Below are 16,002 nucleotides of genomic sequence, written 5' to 3'. Positions count from 1 at the left end.
GAATGCTCATGGATTAGACTGTATTTTTGTTTGTGGTGTTTTAGCTCAGTCCTGGACTGAGAAACAGTCAATAGAGAAAGTCTGAATCACTGTGACTACAGCATTACCTAGAAGAAAGCACTCATCCCAACTCTTGACAGTGAGAAGAAAGCGCCTTTCATGCGGACCACGTCACTGCAGCCATCTCTAAGTGCAGCAGCATGGCATCAGGGATTCTTATCTCTCTGACAACTTCTGTGTTGATGTTCTTGATAGATAATCTCTAAGTATAATACTGTCAAAAAGTGTTTCCCTGGGAAGGTTTATCCCTTCCTATTTAGTAGTGCTTTTATCTTTTCTGGATTAAGGGTACACTCTGAGGTTGTTGAAGACATGAAAAAATCACTGCCAGTATTGCCTAAGGTGTTGGATGTGTTCAGTTGTCTGGTATCTTCTGTTAATTGGAAAAGTCACGTAGGCCTTCAAGGCTACTGTGAAAAGAGGATGGTCCTGCTAAGGAAGTTTTGTGGGAGATGGTAGTTGAACTACTCCCAGGCTCCACTCCTCACCCACCCCTTCAATTTTACCCTATTGCAGTATGTCTTTCTTATGCCAATTGCCAGATGCTTTTTTCCCCTTTTTATTACTCTGAAATTGTTCTTTGTATGTAATTAAGTAATAAGTTGGAATGAGAAATGCATATAGTTTGGCTGTTCAGTTTCTCTGGTAGATACTTAGTATAGTAAGAAAAATAACTAATATGGTTTTATCTAAAGATTTCCTCAGTTTATTTTGCACTGCCAAAAAAGGGGCATGTGGACAAGTTTATAAATACACTTTTTTCAAAACCAATAACAGTTTAATATGCTATGGAAATAACCTAGTGAAAATAGAAGTTCAGTTTTAGGTCCTTGTATAGACCATTCAGAGATGTCAGTTACAGTAGAAGTCAGTTTGCTACCTGTCTTCATGAATGGGTTTCACAACAGTTATTCTGTGTATTTGAATGCAGTAGATGAGTTAAATAATGTTGCAAAATTCTGAAAGCAGCTGGTGCCTGCAGGGTTCTGGTGGTGCTGGTTACATCATGCTGAACTTAATCTAACCAATCTTGAATCTCAAGCTCTCAGTAACATTTTGGTGTTTTTTAGGACATCCATCATGTTTGAAATTCTGTCCTGAGTTAACAACAAATGTGAAGGCCTTGAGGTGGCAGTGTATTGAATGCAAGACTTGCAGTGCATGTAGGATCCAAGGCAAAAATGCAGTAAGTTGGGCTTGTTGAGTGTTCCAGACTTGTCTTTGTTTATAGTAGCTTTATAATTAGCACATGCAAAAATGCAAATAATTGATGTACAACTTCAAGCAATGCTATATTAAGTCTTTTTTCTTTCCTTCCTTTTCTCCACCCCCTCATCCCTGCTGCCCTCAGGATAACATGCTTTTTTGCGACTCCTGTGATAGAGGGTTCCACATGGAGTGCTGTGACCCGCCACTGTCCCGAATGCCAAAAGGTGATCTTAAAAACCCTTTCCATGAAAATACTTTCATTTGCAGTCTTGTATGAAGTGACCAAAAGCTCTTGAGTATGCTAATTTGGTTTTTCTTTTCAACAATAAACAGTATGATTTCATTCCTATCAAAGCCAATTTTATTTGTCATTATGTGAGGAGTTTTGTTCTCAGGAAAATAATAAAGGTCAGCATATAGTTGACCAGATGAATTCACTGTGTAATGAGTTGTTGACCAGTTTATTGAAGGTGAAGTTTTAGAAAGGCTGTTAAAATGCTTGGAGTATGTACACCAACAAAGAAGTCCTTGGAACATGTAGGAGAGACTCTTCTTCAGGCCTTTTGTAAGAGTAATCAGAAAAACAGGCAAACAAAACAAAATGCATGTGTCTTCAGGTTCTCTAACCTCTAGATTTCTGATCTATGGCACCTCTCACCTTTGCTCTTACATCTTTATGCCTTTCCCTATTTAATCTTAAAGTTACATTAAAGACTTTCTTCAGTTCTTCCCCTCCCAGTCCCCAGCCTTATCTCAAATAAATGTTTAGTTGTGGCTATCTGATGCTAAAAGGATGCTAAATTCAAGTTGTGTATTAAAACAAATGTACCTAGGTGTGATCTGAAATATTCTTTAGCGTGCCTTACCCTAGTGGCTTTGTAACACACATGTAAATTTTTTACCCCATCTTAATTGTGTCTGAAGAAAGATCTAGGTGGTATAAGGAGGGACAAGCTAGAACAGAAATTCTTCTAGGAACCTAATTGCTCATAATCTTTTGTGTGATCCTAGTTGTCTCTTGTTTTCCCCTTTCCATGAGCACTTTGCTTTTAAAAATTTCAGAGTATGGGTAGAGGTGGATCACTCTTTTTGTCCACTTTCCCTTCCCTATGTCCTGTTCAAGAGATAATTTGCTGACCTTGTATCTACTTGGTATGTATCTTGGTACACACCTGCAGTACAGATTAGACAAACTGTGTACAACTAAACTGTTTTTCCTTTATATAGGGATGTGGATTTGCCAGGTCTGCAGACCAAAGAAAGGGAGAAAGCTGCTTCATGAGAAAGCTGCGCAAATAAGGAGACGATATGCAAAACCTATTGGACGACCGAAAAATAAATTAAAGCAACGAATGTTGTAGGTTTCTCTTGGTTTTTGTTTCTTTAAAAGTTTCTGAGAATGAAGTCAGATAAGAGTTTGATACAGGTTTAAGAACAGTTTCGAACTCTATTTCAAATTGGGGAAAATAGATAACGAGTGATTTAGTATGTGCCTTCCAGCCCAATGTCCAATAACTTCTAAATTATAGCAGGTGCTTTTGGTGTCATGTCAAAAGGTGATAAAAAATTCCTGTAACTTAATTTTTCAGATCACGTAAGTTTTTATCAAAAATTGTACCTATAGCGGATGCAAATAAACTTTTGTATAATAATATATGCTGCAGCTGTCTTTGAAGTGTAGCTTCAAATAATTGAAGTACCTACAGAATACATAGTAGGTAATATCAAGCTACTTACCTACAACTTCAGGAGACCGTTCTGCTCAAAGAGCTGTTTGAAAACTATAAAAATTACTTAATTAGTTAAAATCAGCTCACAAAACCCGTTCCAAGAAGCAAACTATACAAGTAATAGAGAAGTTCTGGTTTCAGTGGTACTCTGGAAAAGATTATTACTTGAATTCTGTTCTTAAGGTGCCACTGGTTACTGGGAAAAGAGATTGCAATTCCTCTTGCTTCTCAGTACTGTGTTTATCTAAGACAAGAGTGTGCTGTAATTTTTTTTAGCATCTGTCTTCCCAAGAAACACTGTAGTTGGACATTGTAAGTCTTGGTTAAAGGATTAAGTAGTGTTCAAATACTGAGTGGACATTACACTGAGTGTTAAACAGGAACAGGTTCTGTGTCAGCTACAGTAGCATGGTGCCCTCCATCACATGTTCCTATCCACCCATACCTTTTTCCCCCTATTTAAATATTATTTAAATGTTTGGCTATGTCAAATCAGCAGCCGACTCATTCTGTACATTGTGACATTCTTCTCTACAGTCTGAAAACCTGTCTCATATTATTCAGAGTTGCATGGGAGCTGCTGTAAAACTTTGCATTTTGCAAAACAAGGATTTTTGAAGCCAGTGGAGCCCACATGTGAAAATAGAAGAAAAAGTACTTAGAGTATAGCCCACTAGTCAAGCTGATGTACTTGATGCTGTGCATCTTGCTGTGTTCTCTTTTCCCTTTCTCTCTGGCAGCATTTTTCATTTTGCTTTTTTTGGTTCTTGTCCTAAAATTCCATGTATGTTGCTGTAGGAAAGTCGTTTAGGACAAGAATAAAGTGTGACACTACATGAAAGTAAAGGATGTAGTTGTACTGGCTCATGAGACCATGCTTTTAGACTGAGTGAAACATTGTACTTCTCCATTCTCCTCCTGAATAAATAGCCTAGGAATCTGAAGGTCATTGAAATTTCTATATATCATTGTGTGTGCATAATAAAAATATTCCCTGTACCTTTAGCTATACCTTGGGCTTTATTGTACCTCTGGCTTTACCCTTTGAAAACACATAAACCTTCCAACAGGAGGTTAGGGCTCTCTTGTGGTTCAGGAGTGGTACTCCTCAGCTTAGTGCTGCTGCTGGGACTCCCCAAACCACATGCTGCTCACTTGCCCCCTCTCCTTGCCTGTGGCTGGAGAGGAGACTTGAAGGCACAAAAAGTAAAAATCCCAGGTTGAGATAAGAACAATTTACTGGAAACAGCAGTAAGATAAGAAAGCAAGCAGTAACAGCTACACTACCATTAACAAAGCGTACAAGATAGGCAAAAGAGTTCACATGTGATTATTTGGAATGGTGTTACCCCAATGCTCCCTGCTTACCTGACTGGAAAGAACGCCTTCTCCCTGGAAAAGAGTCCCATCCCCTGTCCGTGGGGTTGTACAGAATAACCCCTAAATCCTGGCCATGCTCCCCCTGGCTACTGCGGAAATTAACCCTGCCCAGAACCAGGACCAGTTCTAATACAGTACTACCATCTTACTTCTCTACAGACACGTCTTTGATTTGGGTTCCCACAGTGGATTTAGCAGCAATGTCCCCCCTGACACTAATTCTGCTTCTCGTCCTTCCTCATACATGTAATAGAAAGGTTGGAAATGTTGTGAGGGCTTTACTGTTATGTTTTGCTATTGAGATTCTGAACTGCAACTTCTAAGGTGAACATCATTCTAAGGGATGTAGAAGTTCTTTTAGCATTAATATTTTCATAAAGGTTTTCTTTGTAGCAAGTGAGCTGCATGAGCATGTTACAGGAGTACTTGGGAAGCTCTTTATAAAATAAGTATTTGCAATACTGCCAGCGCATTTCTATTACTTGTGTCTCCTATATATAAAAACAAAGTACTCTTGTTTTGGAAAAACAGTGGTTAGAGATAGAATAAGAGAAGAGACTCTTCCACATGAAATCTTATTTAAAAATGATTGTGGAGTACGGAAGACAATAGTGTCAAGCATAAAAAGTGTGGTCACATGAAATACAGGAAGGTTAGCCGATGCTGCGAAGTCCCTCTATAGTACAAAGAAAATCTGCTCAGTGGTACTGGCATAATTTTTGCCTGCTGACCATCTGTAGGAAGCCCTTCACAGGCAAATTACTGTGCAAGATTAACTTAAACCAGGTGTGTGCTGGCCTCTGGCACTGCTGGTGATTACTACATCTGGTACTGAGAACAGGTCTTCTGATAGACTTAGGATTATGATGCCAAAGGATTCAAAAGACTTGGGAGTTTTTGGTTTTGTTGCCCCTTAGGAACTAACCAAATTTAAGGCTGTGTGGGTGGAAAAGGGGCTAATTCTTAAACTGGCGGGCCCTTGGAGGTAGTAAACCAGATGGTAGCCCTAGGCTGTTGAATCTCTAATTAGAAGTAACCTGTTGCAATTTACTTCAGTATCTCAATTAAGAAGGTAAAAATCTGTGGAAGAAAACTTTCTCCTGTGAAGTAAATAAGCTAACTTCAAAGAGCAGGATGGAAAAGGGAATGAAAGAAAGCATGTGATACAAATGTGTCTTTGTTTGGTTTTGTAATTTGATAGTGTGTCTTGATAACTATTTCTTTTACTGCAGATACTTTAAAAAGTTACGTTTCTGCTCTTCAGTGTAGTTCCTCTCTTCAGTTATTAGCAACTAGTTAAAACCGTAATTCTGCTGTCAAAAATGCTGGCTTTCGGTATGCCCTTTTTATTCCTAGCATTTAAATAAGATTCACCACTCTGTTTTTTCCAAACACCTTCCATGTTAGGCCCGATAAGTTCATGGCTTTTCTGCAAAAGCACTTGGTTGTAGTTTTGCTCCTTCCTTTGCTATTTTTGTTTTTTGCTATTTTTAGAATTTCTAAACAGTCTATTTCTTTGGTTTTGTTGTAATGCTCTTAATAAACTACTTCATTTGGCTTTTAGATCTTTGGTGCTAATTTTTACTGCCACATTTTACATGATCCAACAAGAGTGTGGGGAAAAAATAGCAGTTTCCTGAAGATTGACTGTATTGCTTTAAAGGATTAATAGACTTTCTCTACAGTTTAAGCAAACATAGTCTGAAGTTAACTGTTTTGATATCATATTAACACTGAAAGCATTCGTCTCCTCTGTGTGTACAATAAACCCTATGGTGATGAAGCGGTTGTTGTACAAACATGGTGTAATGATATTTTTTCCAAAGAAGCACACTTCGGCTGAGCCTCAAAGTGTGTGAGAAGGCTGTATACTTGGGAGATCTTGCTTGCCAGCTGCTTCCATTTATATATACTGTGGACTGTCTTTTAAAGATAAGAGGGGAGGGGGAACAAAAAGGAAAAGGGGAAAAAAAATAGCTGGATATTATGTCATAGTGTGAAATGTATTTCCAAAGTGCGTAAGTCTTTAAATTTCTTTAAAGATTTTAAGTACAGTGGCCAAGCTAACTTGTATAAACTGCAGTACTATTTGGCAGTAAAGATTTTGAATGCTGATTTTTATTTTTCTGATTTTTGCGTAGGTCTGTAACCAGTGATGAAGGATCCGTGAATGCATTCACAGGAAGGGGGTCACCTGGTAGGGGTCAAAAGACTAAAGTCTGTACCACACCTTCATCTGGTCATGCTGCATCTGTGAAGGATTCAAGCAGCAGATTGCCTGTTACAGACCCCACTCGGCCTGGTGCCACCACCAAAATCACCACCACCTCCACCTACATATCTGCCTCTACACTTAAAGTTAACAAGAAAACCAAAGGGCTCATTGATGGCCTTACTAAGTTCTTTACACCATCACCTGATGGTCGCAGATCACGAGGTGAAATAATAGACTTTTCAAAGCACTATCGTCCAAGGAAAAAGGTCTCTCAGAAACAGTCATGCACTTCTCTTGTGTTGGCTACAGGTACCACACAAAAGCTAAAACCTCCACCTTCTTCACTTCTACCCTCAATCCCCATCTCTGGTCAGAGCCCCAGTTCTCAAAAATCCAGCACTTTGACTTCTTCTAACTCTCCCCAAAGTTCTTTCAGTCAGTCAAGCATACCCTCCTTTAGTAGCCTTCCTAGCAGCAGTCAGCTAAAGGGACTCTTTGATGGACTCTCTCATATCTATACCACTCAGGAACAGTCTCGAAAAAAGGGTCACCCAAGCTATGCACCCCGCAAGCATTTGTGTAGTAAACCAGAATTGTCTTCCACACCAGCATCTAATAGCTGTTTCTATGGGAAGAAAGAGGTTAGGAGTAGGTTTATTTCTCATGCTTGTGCCTCTGGATGGGGTGTGTCTAGAGAACATGCTTTTAAAGCAATTGCTCACCTCAACAGAACGGCTTTCTTTAAAAAGCACAGGACTCTAGGCAGATTAAAGTATAAAATGACCCCTCAGATGGGGACCCCCTCACCAGGGAAGGGGAGCTTGACAGACGGAAGGATTAAACCTGATCAGGATGATGGTAAGCAAAGGTCAAAGTGCCAGCCAAACCTGCGTCCCGTCCAAAACCAAAATTCTTATCACATAGGTCTTAGCTATTTCTCTTGTTCTTACTTCACTTTCATACAAAAACAACAAAACCTTGAGCTTTTATCTAATGCTGACTAAATCTCCAAAACATTTTTGGTTGTTTTTTTTTTTTTTTTCTGACTAATACCACACCACTTTTTTATTATTTTTTGCATCTGTAGTGACACTAGGAGCCCCAAATGCCTTCATAATGTTGCTTATGGCTGTGTAGTACCGCATGAGTAGCCACTTGTCATGCTACTTCCTTGTTCTTCCCCTGCCGTTTCTGTGGCAGTAGTGCTGTCATCATGATTGTGTGCTGTCAGTGCTTATAACGGTGGGCATTTCAATTCATTTGCCTCTGCTCCATTGCTTTTTCATGAACAGTTCCATCATACTACAGTCTCCACAACACTTGATCTGTACTGCTGTGAGCTACCTTTTTTATAATTACTCTTATTTAAGAAATGTTTGAATGCAGACTTAGCTTAGCATTAATCTTCAAGTTTTAAGGGCAACTTTTTTTCTCTTGTGTTTATTTTTGCCTTCTAGAGTATACTGGAATTTATCGGGTGGCATAGTTCTAGCAATAGAATATATTCCATTTCATGAGGTTCAAAACTAATTTAGTAGAACCAGACTATAAAGGCTTATACAGACAGACAGGTACCAAAAAATAGCTCATGCAGCAGAAAACTACAAAACAAGAAGGGGGGTGAAGGTTTCGCTTCTGTTGCTTAGTAATCCTAAATTTGGTTAAAATGGGGAGTCATATCAGCCATAGTTGCAATCCTATTTAGTAGTATCACTTTGGTAAGGCACATGTAACCTTCATGTCTGTGAATAAACTTTTTGCTGGTTTTAAATAACAGATACTGAAATCAAACTAAGCATCAAACAAGAAAATACGGATGTATTTCTGTTGGGAAGCAAGGACACTGTTACACAGGAGGATTTGGAAGTATTTAAGCAGGCCCGAGAACTTTCCCTGGAGGTAAGAATCATGTTGCATAAAATGTAGGTATTTCTGTAAATAAAAACTCAGTTAATTTTCAGTCTATTCATCTTCATTTCTAATATATTCCTTTTTATCTAATGCATCATGCTTGCTGTGAATTTTATTTGGGAGACACTGTATATACAGACAGGAGACAAGGCATCATGCTGGAATGGGTCAGATGATAAGTGACACTTAAGATAGATTTTGAAAGATATACTTGAGCATTTTGTACATAGGACTACAGGATCAAACATAGAGTTTAAAAGTAGCTGACATCCTGTTCAGCACTGAGAGGATATTGGTTAGTAAGGATGTGCCTAATGATTTTCCTCTGCAAATAAAGCAGATGCTCTGAAAAGCTAAGTCTGTCCCAGAAAATACTGCTTGGTAGAAAACTGGGCTTAGTGAGGTCATAAATTTGTTTTACCCAATTACTTACCACACTTTCGAGTTTAAATACTGTAGATTTTTTCTAGCAGTGATAATATTTGAGCTGAACCAGACTAGTGAACCAGACTTTCACTTTTCTATGTCCATGAAATGAACAACCAGTGTCTTTGAGAACCTGGCTCAGAAGGTAGATGAATGTAATGTTTCAACTGCTGCTTTCTTAAAGTGGCATGATAAATGGCTGTGTGTTGTCTTTTCAGTAATGGAAGTCACTTAATTTTTTTTCAGGTTTAGTGTACAAGAACTGACATTACCTGCTGTGTGGGTCAACACAGTGATTTTTTTACAGGCTTCATTCATAGTGTGTTAAGCAGCAGACTCAAATTGAGTTTAAAGATTCAGTTTCATTATTAGCTCATACTTCTATTTGCTGATGGAAAGAGTTCCCACCTCTTGCTTTCTTTATCTTTCACATGTAGTCCCCAAAAATGTTAGGTGGTAAAGTTTCTAAAATTGACATTGAAATTGCTTGTTTTTCCTCACCTTTCTTACTCTTTTATATTTTGCCAGCCCTTTAGAGTCTTACAGTCATTTTCTGATCAGCTGAAATGCTGTATTATAGTTGAAATTAGTGTGTTAGTATATTCTTGACTCTTTGAGGTAAATTTCAGTTACTCTAGAAGGGTTGTGCTGATACCTTTTCTGTCATTGTTTTGATAAAAAGACAGCTTTGAGTTTGCACCAGAACTATAGAGAAGTCCTCACATTAGATGCTGTGGGAGAAGAGAATTTGAGGCTGTTGTGCCTCTTATTTGGCTGGGCTTTTGCTGTTTGTATTTGCTGTTTGCAAACTCTGTCCTCTGTCAAGGTTTAAAGAGCTTAAGCAACTAATTTGGATACTCATGGTTTCTGTGGGTGGAATTGGTTATATAAAGCTAAAGTTTCTTTTACTTTTCTATAACTAGTACTTTTTTTTTATTGCACCTGACAGAAAATTGGGTGTAAAAACACTGGTGAAACAAGTGGGCGATACCCTTCAGTGATTGAGTTTGGAAAATACGAGATCCAGACCTGGTACTCTTCACCTTACCCACAGGAATATGCAAGGTAGCAAGTTGTCAAGATTGCCATACATGGTTGGAATTTTTTCTGATGTGAAAATTACAACTTGTTTTTTACTCTTTTGTAACTGTTTATAATTTAAAGCCTTTAAAAGCAAATATGCTTTTGTAATTATAACTGTGAGAACAAGGATTTTGTCTTTCATTCTAGCTAGTTCTAAATCAAAGATGCAATAAAAAGACTGATTTTTTCCTAGTCCTGTATAAATGGGTGTGGTTTTGTTCAAGGTTTATTTTTTTTTATTTTGTTGCTATGTTTTCATTTATTTGTTTGGTTTTGTCTGGGGATTTTTTTGGTTTGTTGTTTTTTGGGGATCTTTTTCTTAGACTGTTGCAATGAGGTATGTCCAGCTTCTGGCCCTTTAGACAAATTAATCTTGTTTGTGATCCAGCATTTATTAATCTCCTTTTTTCTAAGGACCAGGGGAGATGTCATGTTAAATAAATAAAGTCAAAGTGGGCAAGTTGTGGCAACAGCATCTCATTTCTGGCCATCTTTGCAAGGGTGCACCTTGGAGTCAGGCAGAGCAGATCTCTGCAGAGTTTTGTGTGTGCTGAAAATAAATGTTTCATTAATCCATTGGCTCTATGGCACATTGGAAGATATTCAGAACTGTATGTTTGTCAAGCTCTACTAGTATAGCAAGGAATGTGGTCTGTTCCAAAATGCTGTTGCACGGTGTTACTCTAAACTGCTTTTTTTTTGTGTGGTGGGAATGAGGAAAATGTCATGTATTGATAATATATAAATCAAGGGCTAAAAAAGTGTGGAGAGCATTTCTACTTCCTATTATTACCACTGTTTTTATAGTGTTAATTTTTTATTTCAGTTTTACTTTTTATTCCCTCAATTTATATCATATTGTAAGAGTTACCTATTCCATCAAGTAAATTAATCCCAGATAGAAGCATAATGATGGATAATTGTTAATATGAGGCTAGAGTGGGATGACACTGTAGGAAGTACTGTGGCTCTCAGCTGAGTGAGGTGGGATTACATCATTGAACAAATAGTTCAAACTACTTTTTATGTTGTTGATGAACTTCTTTAGGATACTGGAGTAGTGCAAACCATGGCTATAATCCCAGGATGTGCTAGTAACTTCAGAGCAGATAAAGATTGTCCTCTGCTCTAAAACTTTGCAGACTAATTAATTTCTAGAGCAGTCTTCCACTGCTTCAGTAATTCAAAAATGAAGGTAAGTAGCTATAAAAATTACCAAAGGGAGCAGTTTATGATGGTATGTAGGACATGGGGCATGTGGGTTACTTGTATGTAGTGTGAACTGGATCCTCCCCAGAGAAGTGCACTCGTCTGTGTTGCCTGTGTTGTGGAGATGTGTGGAAGGGAGATGTTGTGCCTATATGTGAACTCTTTGGGTTGCCTTCTGTAGTAAAGTGATAGTTTAGGTGGAGCTGAGGGGGTACAATCCTACTACAGTTTGCTCTCTTGCCCAAGTATTTCAAATGACAGTGGGAAGAAAAGCCATCTCCTAGCCTTCCCCAGATGTAAAATAAGGAAAATTAAAGGGAAGGAGATCCCTTGTATTCTGCTTTGTGCTTCCTTTATCTTTACTTGGAACAAAAAAGGTGAAATTTGAAGTATTACTCCAGTGTGCTTACTTGGATGGAGTCCACAGCAAAAGCTTAGGTGGAGTGTGGGAAGGGAGAAGTAACTGAGATCTATCAGAGGCTGGATAACAAACTAACTGACAACAGCACAACTCTACTGAATTAGGTTCACTGTGATTGATTGATTGATTGAATCTGATCTTTTCTTATTTTCCTTTTCTGATGACTAGTGTGTGAATGTTTAATCATTCACTCTATCGTTGTGTTTATTTATTTAGTTATGCTTTAGTAGCATTTATGTATGGTACCTTATATTTGAATGGGAAGGGCTTTTCATTTGTGGTAACTTTGTTTACAGAATATAACAAAGTTTTTGTATAAAATATCTTCTTGATTTTCCTACAGATTACCAAAGCTTTACCTGTGTGAATTCTGTCTTAAATACATGAAAAGTAAAAATATTTTGTTAAGGCACTCAGAGAAATGTGGCTGGTTTCATCCTCCAGCCAATGAAATCTACAGAAGAAATGACCTTTCAGTATTTGAGGTGGGTATAACAAAAGCATAAGCTTTTTGAAAGTAACCAGTTTGTAGATGTCACAGACCAGCTGTAGAACTAGTGAAAACTTTAAAATGATTAAATACTTCCTTGGAGGTTCTTCTTATACTGCAAACCAAGTTGAGATTCTGCTTATATTGCAAAAACAGATCCATCTTACCTATTCTGTTCTACCCTGCCGTATTCTTTCATGATTTGTACTTGTACTTCATGCATTGGCCAACCTCTTTAAGATACTTCACTAGTATGAATCCTAGGGCTTCCTTTGCAGTTCTCATCTTTGATGGGTTTGCCTTTCCCTTCTTAGCAAAAGTACCTCTTGCCACCCATTCATTGCTAGCTGTTTGAGTGTCCTGGGTAAAGGGAGAAGGCTAATCATAATGTAGGTGCTCCCAAAGTAAAAAAGCAAGTAACGCAGCTTCTTGTGTGTTCTAGAATCACACATGTAGCTTCTAAGTGCTTTTGCCTTCCTTTTGGATGTTTGAGAAACTTGCCCTGAAATACAAAAAATCCCACAACCTCAACTTTGGATTTATTAATCTATGTTATTCTTTTGGGAGATGACTTCTTTTAAGTGTGAGGTTTTAAGTCCTGGACAAGAGAGTTCTGTGTTTCAAACAGCATACCTGCAGTTATTAAAACTATGCCTTGACTTTCACATTGCAGTTTCTCAAGCGTTCTTACAGGTAGTAATAACAGAAAAGACTGCTGGGGTTACCAGGACTTCTTTTCACAAGTGTTATTTAGATGCATATATTGATAATTTCTCTTTAATTGCAGATGACAGATTCTTCTTCAAACTTAAATTCACAAACTGTATTAATGTCTGTTGTGCTTGGTCATTGCCATTATCTGTTTAAACAATAGATGCAGTCTTGAAGTCCTTTTATAAGTTAGAACAAGATCTTTGTATTTGGTTTGTTTGGCTGTGTTTGTGCTGTTAAAAAAATAGCTATTTGCATCAAGGGTGCTTCCTTCCTGACTTGAGCAGTTTTTATAAATATCGTATACCTGCCAGCAAAATACTTACGTTGTAAATAGACTTACCTCTTTTACTATCAAGAAGTGAAATTGCCCCAGTCTGTTTAAAATAACTTTATTTTCTCCATTAGCAGGTATTAAGAACTGTGCAGTATGCAATAGGCAAATTGTGCTTTCCTGTTCATTTTTATTAATTACTGCCAACATGTGAATGAAAACTTCTTAAAAAAATAAAGTAAAATACAGAGAAATGCTGAGAAAGGGGAAGGGAGGGGGATTGCTGCAAAAAACACCTGGAAAACAAAGTACTGTGAAAGCAATGTCCCAACTCTTTCTCCACTGCTTTTATTCCTTTTGTCTGTTTTAGGTGCTTCAGTAAACACTTATGTTAAGCCTTCTGAAATAAATGTGGTTGATTTGGGTCTGTTTATTTCAAAGGTTAATGTCAGTTGTCACTGATTACCATAGAAACTTAGTCATTAGTTGATGTCCTTCTCCATAGGTCCTTTCAAGAATTCCGTGCAACCATTTTGTTTTAGGCAGAATGAAGAGTTTGTGGTTTCCTTCATGCTTTGTGTTTTTGAAAGAAATGGAAATAAGTTTGGCATTTTGTGATTTATGTACCTCTGCCCAGAGCATGACTTTGACGGATTTGAGAGCAGACTTTGACATAACTTACTACTATGCTGTAGCCAAGCAACTTTTGACAGATGCTTCCTTTTGAGCTTGCCGTCCCTCTTCCCCCCCCTTCTCACATTTAAAACTGATGAACAAGCTGTGCTTGCCTGAAATTTAAGAAGTTTTTTTGCATTTCTGTACAAATGTTCTTACTGAAAAAGACAGTTCACATAATTTGCGTTTTCAGGCTTATGGCTTACCCAGTGGAGATTTCTGCTTACTTAATGTTCACATTTAATTTGCACACTTGCTAATAAGTGTGAAAAGTAATAAAAGGCATCTGGACAATGGAGTGCATTGTAAGAGAGCTTGATGTATTTGATAGGCTCTTGAGAGCTGTCTGCAAGTTTATTCTGATGCCTTTATGAGCAGTAGCTATTCATTGAATGTTTTTTCTTCAATCCACTTAATGCAGCTATACTACTGATGTTTCTTTAAAATCCCTAAATGTATCCAAAAGGTTGGGTTTTGCTGAGATTTGTAACTAGGATTCTTACTCAAAACAAATTAGAATAGAAGATGGCTTCTTTTTCTGCACAGTGCCTATCATTTGTCTCTCTCTGAATGAAATACAGCTACTGTCATTATAAAAAAAATCAGTACAAGCAAACCTTTCTAGTAAGAAGATTATTTAAAAAATGTTTTGCCTTTGACTGAGCCTATCAGGAAGTACCTAATTGATCTAGGAAATCTGCATTTGTGTCTGGCTTTTCTGTAGCTGTCTGAATCACAGCTTGACTCTTTACACTCATAATATACCTAGACTAATTGTAGTATTTAGCCAGGAAATTTACCTCTCTAGCTCAATAGCATTTTAGCCTCACATGGAAATTTTGTCTTGTCTAATTTATCCAAAACCTTGATGTGATTGATATGTAATTTGCTACTCATTTATTTGCCTTACACCTTAAGGATTCAACATAATACAGTTCTTTGTTTGTTTTTTTTTTTAAAGTTGTTGTACTCCACTGCCTTCTAGCAAAGCAGAGTTTAATGCAGTTTTAACTAGTGCATTTTTCTTATCTGCCAGTCATACTCATTTTCATTTCAGGAATAAAGTGCAAGAGGTAAGTCTAGCTTGAACAATTAAGTGAAGTTACTTTATTTAATAATCTGGATACTCAGGGGTTACTTAAAAATGCTAAGTAATTAGCCCTAACTGGTGATTTCTTATTTAAGAAGAAACTGGGGCATTTCTCTTCTGAACCTTGATGTGTTTTGTTGGATTGTTTCTTATAACACACCATACTGTTCATGTTTCCTTCTAGGATATGATTGATTCAATAGTTTGTTTTGTCCTAACGTGTTGTGTCTTGAAAATAACTGCATCTGTCTTGCTTTTTTAGGTTGATGGAAATGTGAGCAAAATTTATTGTCAGAATCTTTGTTTGTTAGCTAAGCTCTTTCTGGACCACAAAACCTTGTATTATGATGTTGAACCGTTCCTCTTCTATGTCCTTACAAAAAATGATGAGAAAGGCTGCCATTTAGTTGGATATTTCTCTAAGGTAAAAATTTTAAAAGTGGGTTTATTTAATATTTGTAATTTCCTGCTCTCCTTAATACTTCTGCCAACAGCAAAGAAAAATCAGAACTTTGAAAAAAAACCGTAAGCATGAAAGCCTCTTTGTAAATCTTAAGTATTATGTTCATTGTCTCAAATACACTGTACTTTCTTGCCTCTGACTGATGCAAATTAAGAATGAGTTCAGCCACATGGATTGGGGTGGGTTGTTTCTTGTTTTGGGATTTTTGTTTCTTCATTTGTTTTGTTTCCAGAATTTGTTGTGCTTTCAGTTGAATATTTAATTCTTTTTCCTTCCCCAACATTTTTGCATTAGTATGGCAAGTCTAACTTGTAAAAGTTGCAGGTACTTGGAATGTTGATGTGTTTTCATGGCTTGACTGCTGGCAGTTCCAGCTGGCTATTTAGATGTAAATGGGCAGTGATGTTGCTCTCTTGTGTGCAGTCTGATCTAATGCAGTTACTTGCTGCTCCCATGTAAGAATGCATTGCCTGACTTCATGGTGGCTGCCTTGTTTAGAGTGGATGTCTCTCAGTTGTAGCTGATTTTCAAGTAATAGGTAGCTACTATTGACAAAAATAATACTTAAGTAGACTGTCTTGACAAAGATGACCAAGAAAAATGGTGAAGTATAGTTAGATGTGCTTGCAACAGGAAAAGCTTCCAATATTGTCTA

At 37.5% G+C, this 16,002-nt stretch overlaps 1 protein-coding gene across 16 annotated transcripts in view; it reads left to right on the top strand.

Annotated features, from left to right (window-relative positions):
* The window catches only part of KAT6B (lysine acetyltransferase 6B), a 111,377-nt gene that overhangs the window by 58,361 nt on the left and 37,014 nt on the right, over positions 1-16,002 (top strand). For 14 of the 16 annotated variants that reach the window (XM_069019327.1, XM_069019326.1, XM_069019322.1 and 11 more), the window contains 8 exons: positions 1,131-1,246; positions 1,412-1,493; positions 2,497-2,626; positions 6,521-7,452; positions 8,372-8,493; positions 9,881-9,996; positions 11,988-12,129; positions 15,147-15,308. In XM_069019327.1, the coding sequence (XP_068875428.1) occupies positions 1,131-1,246; positions 1,412-1,493; positions 2,497-2,626; positions 6,521-7,452; positions 8,372-8,493; positions 9,881-9,996; positions 11,988-12,129; positions 15,147-15,308 (1,802 nt within the window). The remainder of the gene's footprint in view (positions 1-1,130; positions 1,247-1,411; positions 1,494-2,496; positions 2,627-6,520; positions 7,453-8,371; positions 8,494-9,880; positions 9,997-11,987; positions 12,130-15,146; positions 15,309-16,002) is intronic. The other 2 variants (XM_069019334.1, XM_069019333.1) reach the window with 2 other exon arrangements.

This window comes from Aphelocoma coerulescens, chromosome 6 (assembly GCF_041296385.1).
Source record: "Aphelocoma coerulescens isolate FSJ_1873_10779 chromosome 6, UR_Acoe_1.0, whole genome shotgun sequence".
In the NCBI taxonomy this organism is placed as follows: Eukaryota; Metazoa; Chordata; class Aves; order Passeriformes; family Corvidae; genus Aphelocoma; species Aphelocoma coerulescens.
This window is presented reverse-complemented; position numbering and strand designations above follow the sequence as displayed.